Source organism: Brassica rapa, chromosome A05, assembly GCF_000309985.2.
Source record: "Brassica rapa cultivar Chiifu-401-42 chromosome A05, CAAS_Brap_v3.01, whole genome shotgun sequence".
In the NCBI taxonomy this organism is placed as follows: domain Eukaryota; kingdom Viridiplantae; phylum Streptophyta; class Magnoliopsida; order Brassicales; family Brassicaceae; genus Brassica; species Brassica rapa.
In genome coordinates, this window is record NC_024799.2 from 12,902,412 (window position 1) to 12,910,831 (window position 8,420).

The following is an 8,420-nucleotide window of genomic DNA, read 5'->3' on the forward strand; positions in this document are numbered from 1 at the left end:
CTCCAAACATCTCCGCCTCTTCCATCCTTAGTCAAGGAAAACACCAACCCGAGTAAATGCGCTACAAAGGCCACTTTTACTCGCAATCTATTGATCGAGTAAATGCGCCACACAAAAAAAAAAAAAAAAAAAAAAAAAAAAAACGAGCAAATGCGCCCCAAAGGCCACTTTTACTCGCAATCTAAGAACTACGAATGGCTTGATTCCCGCAAAGGGATACGTAGGCAGCCCAAAGAAAAAGAGTCCAGCCGAAAAAAAAAAAAATAAACCCTCCCCGAGGAATCGATCTCCGAAGCAGACGATCACTTAAGCGATGCCTACACGAGCACGCCCCGGCTCCTCGAACAAATGTATCGGCACTCGCATCCCACGTTGAATACGTCCTGATCAGACACATATTCACGGGAATCGACCGCGTTGCGACCTAAACCAACATGGCCGAGACAATGACTCCAACTCATCCTATAATTAACTAAGTAAGGTCTGGCCAACCAAACGCTTGAAAATTACATTAGGATCGACTTGGAACCGTCAAAGTCGAAAACTCTCAATTGACGACTAAAATTCAAAGTGGCAAACGGTCACGACTCAAAGAGATCGACCGAGACAAAGTCGTAACGAGCTTAAAGCTATAATGATTCGACGTCTCGAACAGCATTTACACCGAACAAATAGAGTTACTTCGAATCTCGAGAAATCATGCATTTGATAAGACAAGTCTAAGTTAAATAAACGGCTTATGTGATTCAAACAGTTCGAAATAACGAGCACAAGAACGAAAGCCCAGAAGGCAGAATCCTAGAAAAGAAAAAACAACAACAAAAGTCCCCCGGGACTCAAAAGAGAACAACATACAAGAGACCCTAATCCTCTCGGTCGCTCTCACGATCGTTGAGGGCAGAAAGCTCCGAAGCCCTAACACTCGACTCACGAGCAGCCGGAGAGACGTGCATTTCATCTGATCTCGGGATCTCTTCAAACACCCCCACATTCTCTTCTTCATTGCCTCGACGGGACCCTTCAGCCGAAGTGTCCGAAAGTACGAGCAGGGGGGCGTTATCTTCAGCAGCAAGGTTCCCTCGGTTAGGCGTCTCTCCCTAGAATGCAGTCAAAGGACCCTCAACGAGGGGCGTCGGGACTGCATGATGCACTTCCGTCGAATGAGTGAGCGGAGTGTGAAGAGTCAGCGCGGTCTCGGGATCGATCAAGCCAGCGTTGGACCCATACGGGTCGAGACTCGCCAAGATTCGAGCATCCACGAACTGAGAGTCCAGCACGAGAGGAGAGAGTGCGAGATCTCCCGCGGGAATCTCGCCCACTTTGAGCTTCTCGGCCTCTTGCTCGTATTTCCTCTCTTGCTCCGCGAAAATCTCAATGGTAGCTTGCGAGATGTCGCTCCCAGCCCTCCTCAAGGCTTCGAGACATTTCCTGGTTCCAAAAGCTTGGCTATGGAGTTACCGAGCTTCATCATAGAGGCCTCGTCGCTCTTCTCGGGAACGAATCCTCGCGAAACGACGGTTAGCCTTCGCGGCCATCTCGGTCTCGACTCTTACCCTTTCCTTAGTGACTTCTAGGATCCTGGAGTCTCTAAGGCGTTTCATCTCCCTTTCATGAGCCGCAGTAAGTGAGACCTTCTCGCTCTCGAGATCAGCATTCTTCTGTTCAAGCTCACGGACGACACCTCGGGACGCCTCCAATTCAGCCTTCAGCTCGTCTCTCCGAGTTATGGTGCGACTCATCATACCATTGAGCTTCTCGAGATTGCTCCTTTTCTCGCTTAGCTGGCGAGCAAGGACCTCCTCCTTCTCAGCAAACTCCTTCTTAGCCAGCTCTAGTTCACCCAAAGCTCCCTTCAGCGCAGTGTTGTACTTGTCAATCAAGACATTCATCGCGCTGTCCCCCTAAAGACGCGAGGCAACGAAAACCGCGAGGAATTAGCACTAGGGTAATGGAGCAAGAAAAAGATAAGAAGAAGTTGAATTATTTACCAGCAATTTGGCCCTCGCGGCTTCCTCGTACTCTCCCCCGAAGATAAGGTCCTTCACGGCGGGCAAAGGTTTCGCCCTTCCCCTAAACTGACGAAGGAGCTCCCCGCACTTCTCTGGAACGTACGCCAATGGAGCCGGCCCCTCGTAGTGGAAGTCGACTTTGTCAGGAAAGCTAACTCCGGGCACCCTCCTCAAGATGGCATCACCACGAGAAGAGGTACCAGTCTGGACGGCCCCGATACTGGGACGGGCCGGAACCTCTACATAAGGGGATATCGGAGCAGGAAATTGCTCCTCGCCATCTGCCTCGTCGTCACGCCTTCTTATCAGAAGCGGCGACCCCTCAGATTCCTCTTCAAGGTTATCTGAGCCCGCATCTCCGAGAGAAGCCTCGGGCTCCTGCCCGTCGACGGCCTCCTCCTCGTCGTCTTCTTCTCCAAGGGCCCCAGCTGCGAGAGCCTCCTCCTCGGGATGAAGTCCTTCTTCCTCGACGTCTCCCCCCTCAGTTTCGGTCGGTCCCTCGAGATTCCCGACTCCTCGCTAACGGACTTCTTCTTTGTCCTCTTCTTCTTTTTCTTCTTCTGAGGTTCACCAGAAGGAGGGACATCACTCGCCTCCTCGGTACTCCTCTCAGCTCCCGAGCCGTCACCTCTCTTTCTTTTTCTGCCCTTCCCCGCGCCTCTGGCTTCGTAAGGGGGAACCTCGCCAGCACGAGGAACCGCCGTCGAAGGACCTTCCCCGCTGACCAGCCCCAGCTGGGCCGCTATCATTGCGCTCAGATCAGGAAGAGTGCCCATCTTCTTCGCCTCGGAAATTTGTTTCTGAATGTCTCTCGGGAAGATGTCTAGTCGCTTAGCGCGAATAGGAAGAACGGTCGGAAGGTCGGATCTCCACTCTCCTGTAAATATGCAGAAGAGTCAAGACGCGACAAAAGATCTTACGACTAAAATGACTTAATCTAAAGGTGCGAGAAAACATACTTCGAGCGATTCGATCTTTGAGCTCGTGGATCTTCTTGACGGTGATCTCGGACCAGCGATAGACTCGAAGCAGAGCGACGGCACGAACGCTCCTCAAGAAATCTTCGGGATAAACGGGAGAAGTAGGATGGCCGACTGCACACAAAGCAAAAAGATATACATGATTAGAATCGACAAAGTTGCTTACGGATCGCGACAGAATATTCTACCGCAAGAACGGTTCCAAAGAACTCGATAATCATTTCGGGGAGGTTTCTCGAAGGCCGAACTGTCGGACTTGAGGAAGAAGTAGGAACGTTGCCAGTTCTGCGTCTTATTCGGATGACCGGCGCATACATTGCATTTCAGTCGCATCTTCACCGAGTAGGTGCCATCCTTCATATCGGTTATTGAAGTCATCTCCTCGAACGATCTGACGCTCATCGGCATATCGATCTGCTCCGCCAAAACCGACAAGTAACCGCTAGTCGCAGCGAGCCATTCAGCAGTTGACTAATCGCGAGATCTCGGCGCCTGGCGTATGCAGTAATCAGTCGCGGGATGGGGAACCAGCAGCGAGTGTCTCCCTGAAAGTAGGATTCATACACTGTCTGGTACCCAATCGGAGGAGACCAAGGCCTCTGCGTCTCCGTAGGCACTAGGAAGGTCACGCCCACTGCGCCAGCTGCCCGAAGAACCCTCTTCACGCTTCTCGAAGTCAACTTTGTCTTCTCTACGCCTTCCCAGTCCTGACCGGCTAAGAAGGCGGAACGTAATAAGTCGGTATGAAGTTGAGGAAGCTCTTCGAAAATCCCGTCAGGGTAGAAAATAGTCGGGAATAGTTCGGCTTCAGAATCGACACTTTCCGAGGAACCGCCCTCCACAGGTCGAGCCCTCAAGGTGATCGACTCAACAGGCATCGCCCCGCTCTGCCCGTCTCTCGCACATTCCGTCGCATCTCTCGCAACGACGTTCTCACTCCCTTCCCTCGCGAGTCTCGCGGCATCCGCGACCAGGAGCCTCTGAGAACGGGATAGGTTCGCTGTATCCATCATCGCCCCACGGTGAATCGCTTCTGGATCTCCGACACGATCCCCGTCAGGATTTCTTGCCGTATTCGACGCCGCTGCGACTGCCTTCCCTTTCTGCTGCCTCGATAACCTCTGACCCGACGACATCGCGGAGCGTAACGGTGAAGAACGCTTCGAATGAATCTAACAACACTTAGAGAGATAAAGGAAAGAGAGAGAAAGTACCTTTGATCGCGGAGAAAAACTTGAAAAAATGAGAGAAGGACCGCGTATTTATAAGGAAAAGAGAAGGGGAAAATTCGAGGTGTCATCATTAGGCCTATTCGGGCCTAAATGGGCCTCGAAATCTCCCCTAAAAACCCAGCGGACCCTCGCGACGATTCCGCTTCTCGACGTGTCGTGAAAAGAAGAGATGGGGGAAAATCGAAGCGTCATCATTAAGTCTAAACGGGCCTAAATGGGCCTCGAAACTCTCCCTAAGATCCCGACGGTTCCCGCGACTTTCCGGCTTCTCGTCTTAATTAATCGACGGTTATCCTAAAATTGGTTAAACCGGCAATTAACCAAGACACGCCGACTAAAATCTGGGAGCCTGCGATTCAACAGTTCCGAGAGAAGGCGTCACCACAGCTTTTTCCGCGACCCATCGCTTTAACCTCCCGACAGGACTTCTATTCCTTTGAACCTTCAAGTTCTAGAATCCATCATAAGCTAGGCGACTCCTCGCTCACTGATGGACCGGGGGGACTTACTGTAGGAGATGGATCTAACCATCCCACAAGGCCCAAGGAATAGAAGGCCTGGCCCGGACCAAGGGAAGCGACGGCTCGGATAGTCGGCTTAATAGGTCAGTCTCTCGGCTCGCCTCTAAAGTACCTTGAGTCGGTCGTTGTCGACTAAGAGGTATCCGGCTCGGCGACCGCTCGAATGAATGCGGGCCTTTCGGCCCAATAAGGAAAGCCCGCGAAGACGACATAAGCTAGGTCAAGAACGACACATCAGAGGACTATATAAGGAGAAGGAAGAGGAACGAGAAAGGGATCCGAAATCATCTGACTAACACTTGGCGGCTAGATTAGGGTTTTCACCTTTGCTTCATCTTGCCGTTATTTGTACTTTTCCGGTAGCTCTCCGAATTACCGGCCTCTTCTCTGTCGCACTTTCTTACCTCTCTTGTAACCGACTGATTGTCTCTTCCGACCATAATAAAACGTCTTTGTTAAACCCACATCTTCTTTATCACCGTTTTCCGACCAATCAATGAACCTTGTGCAGAACTTCATGGAAGAAGAAGCTAGAGTCTGGTATCAGTTCTCAGCCCAACAAAGAATTTGAATTTTGGATTTTGGCGCATTGTATGTTGAGAACAAGTTTAAGCTAAGATTTGTGGTGAGTTTTTTTGGAGAAGCAGATATTGAAGTGGCTCACACAAGATTCACAACACTACCGCCGTGGTTGCTATGCAGTTTACAACAAATTCACTACCAGTGGAGGAAGCAAAGAAAAATCAAATCCCAGCACGTCAAGTACAGACATCATAAACTTGAACAGTAACAAAGTGTTATGCAACACGAGGTAAGTCACTGCAAAAGCAGGACTTCCGAGTAATGCAGAAACGTATAGGTGTCGTTGTGAAATACTCTGTTAAGCACAAATGGAAGTCTAAGTCATAGCAAAAGCTGTTGGCATTTATAGACATGATGTCAATCTTGTTCTGCAGCAAAATCCATTTCCAGTGATGCGTGGCTTGAGGACTTTTGCGTGGTTTTGGCCGTGACAGCAAAACCTTCAGCATTTGGTCTCATTTTTATAGCTCAATTTGGGGTACGCTTTCTGGTCGAAGGAGGAAGTGAGATAATGATGTAGAGTTTGAGAGAGGCAAAGACTCTGATTGGAATGAAGGGTTTGCTGTTAAAGAAGCTGAAGCTTAAATATTATCTATCGTTCTCTTTCATGGTTTATGCATTTAGAACTGGATTAGTGGAGATCTTGAGGCGATTCTCTCATGGGGATCGTATTGAGAAGTTGATCGGATAATCCGATATCTTCTTGAGACTACTCTGGTTGTAGTTGTATCTTTGATCAGTAATACGAGACTAGAGCCACTGGAGAAGACGTTGAGGTTGAGTAATAGTATCAGTCTTAACAGTGCAAGACACTCATGAAGAAAACTTACAATAGTGGTGACTTAATTTAAGTTCGCAGGGTCGTTATAGTGGTGACTTAATTTAAGTTCGCAGGGTCGTTATAAAAAGTAAAAACTGTAAATCAATTTAGCCAAAGGCCATAGTACATAATTGAATTAGATACAGATCAAAACATGAGTAATCTTTTCTTTCCTATGTTACATTACACCTACTACATACACTATATATCAAACACTCGCATGGTGTCGGGATGTAATAAGAATTATGGATGTTCCTCAACCTTGAAAGAAAGGTACATTGAAATCAGAATCACGAGGCCGAACGCAGTCTGATCTCATCCATCCGATTCTCCGCTTTACATTGTCGTACACGATCAGGTGTCCACGCATCGACACGTCTACAGAAAACAAAAACAAAGATATTTCAATGTTCGATTATTACGAGATTCTGATTAATATAATTATGTCTTTTGATTTTACCTCCAAGAATAATGGTGGATCCATCATGAAACTGCTTCCATCTAATATCCCAAGACATACGTTTCCTTTGTTCTGCATCAAAAGTGTGTACGAAACTCAAATAAACAAAGCCAAATCATAATCGTGAGCATTAACTAAAACGCTTACGCTTATGATCAAGTAATCCTCTGGCTGAAGCACAAGTTTTTTGATATGATCCACCATTTGCTCCCTATTTGCAGAGTTATTGGTCTAAAGAACCCGTTTAACATCCGACAAGGAACTGCATATCAAAACACCAACAGTTAACCTTTAAAGATATGAAATTGGATACTTTTTTGTTAAAATAAGTTCTGAAAACTACCTGATCACGAAGTCAGCTCGCCAACAGATAGGCAGTGTTTTGTCTGATTCGTCAAGTGTTAGTCCCAACCCAGAAACTTCTTTAAGCTTTTCACCAACGAACACAATAACAAAATCATTGACCAGAAGAAGAGTTTTAATCTAAAAAGTATTTATTGGTATTCATAATGTGATAGCTTACTGATTTGACCAGGTGAGAGTAAGCCTTGTTAGGGAAGTATGTATAAGAGCTTCCTGTGTCAAATAAGACTTTGCCTACTCTACCGTCTGAGCTAAGCATACTATTCCCGTAGCTAACTTTCGAAACTTGCATCTGATAAACTTCCCTGAAAGATCCCAGAAATGCAAATATTGATTGTTTGACTATGTGAATGATTGAAAACTTTTGGGAATTATACTTACAAGTGAGAATGGTGAAGCATAGGAACCCATGAGATTCCGTGCGAGGGAACCAAATCACTTCCCATGATGATATACCCTTCACCGTTTAGATCAGAGGGAAGGCAGTGGCCAATCACATTGCTGATGATACCTCGGGTTGCAAGTTGAGAAGGCAAGCTAATTTGAGCTCTGCTTAGACCGAGGATCCCGTCTGTTTAAACCAGAGTGTTTAACAGCAGCCCTTGCTGATCATATCCACACCTTAAAGTTCCAGTCACAAAAATGATATTTCCGTAAGAAAGTCACAAATAGTTTTTGAAAAAAAGGGAGTAATAATGGTTACCCGAAAACAATATCCAGTCGGCAACAGAGCCGTTGTGGAGATTGATATGAAACTCATCTTTGGTGAGAACTCCAAGGGAAGAGCTAAGATCAGCATAGTCAATCTCGTAGTCACATTGCTCACAATCCTCACAATGTTGTGTCATTTGATTCTTTTGAACTTCTACACATAAGGACTCCGCGGATCTCACTAACATACCTTTTCTTGGTGTATATAGTTGATTTGCTCCCTAAATACCCACCACCAAATCAAGAATGTTCATCAGCACTTTCACACATACTATTCTCCTAAAAATCTTTAAAAAAAAAGAAAACAGGATCTTTACCTTAGCGCAGCTCCTACAAGGAGCGTCACACTGGACCCAAGTCAAGTCACTTCCAGTATCGATGTCAAGATAGAAGTAGTGTTTTCCAACAAGAATCCGTGTGAAGTAAAACCTGCAATAAAATTAAAAAAAAAAAAAAAAAAAAAAGCTTTCAGTTACTTGGGCTGTAAGTAACAAAACAACATTTTACATTTCAATACAATACAATGAATGCTCTATTACCCATTAGGATAGACATCTCCAGCAACGGGAAGAATCGTAGTGGGGAGTCAAAAGAAGCATCGTTGACTTTCACAAGGATTTCCAGTTTTTAGTACATCCACAACTTCCGCTAACTTCCGGTCTGGAATCGCGCGGGCACCCAGTTTGTGGTACACGGGGAAGACAAACGACGACGTTTCGCGGCGATTGGGTTCATCGTCACG

General features: G+C 46.8%; 1 protein-coding gene and 1 pseudogene across 1 annotated transcript; both read right to left on the reverse strand.

Annotated features, from left to right (window-relative positions):
• Positions 1–863: 863 nt before the first annotated feature.
• Positions 864–3,391, reverse strand: LOC117134351 (meiosis-specific protein ASY2-like). Its single transcript, XM_033292626.1, has 7 exons — positions 3,178–3,391; positions 2,969–3,103; positions 2,534–2,886; positions 1,989–2,474; positions 1,459–1,901; positions 1,152–1,428; positions 864–1,097 (listed from the first exon to the last, which is right to left on the reverse strand). Exons 1-7 carry the CDS (start codon positions 3,389–3,391, stop codon positions 864–866), a joined length of 2,142 nt encoding a protein of 713 aa, XP_033148517.1.
• Positions 3,392–6,261: 2,870 nt separating this feature from the next.
• Positions 6,262–8,420, reverse strand: part of LOC117134352 — a 3,051-nt pseudogene continuing 892 nt past the window's right edge.

Coding starts and splice junctions, on each gene's coding strand:
- LOC117134351 (XM_033292626.1), bottom strand. CDS start 3,391: ATGAGCGTCAGATCGTTCGAGGAGATGACTTCAATAACCGATATGAAG. Junction 3,104..3,177: donor TCTTTGGAACCGTTCTTGCG/GTAGAATATTCT, acceptor CTTTGTGTGCAG/TCGGCCATCCTACTTCTCCC. Junction 1,429..1,458: donor GGCCTCTATGATGAAGCTCG/GTAACTCCATAG, acceptor TTTTGGAACCAG/GAAATGTCTCGAAGCCTTGA.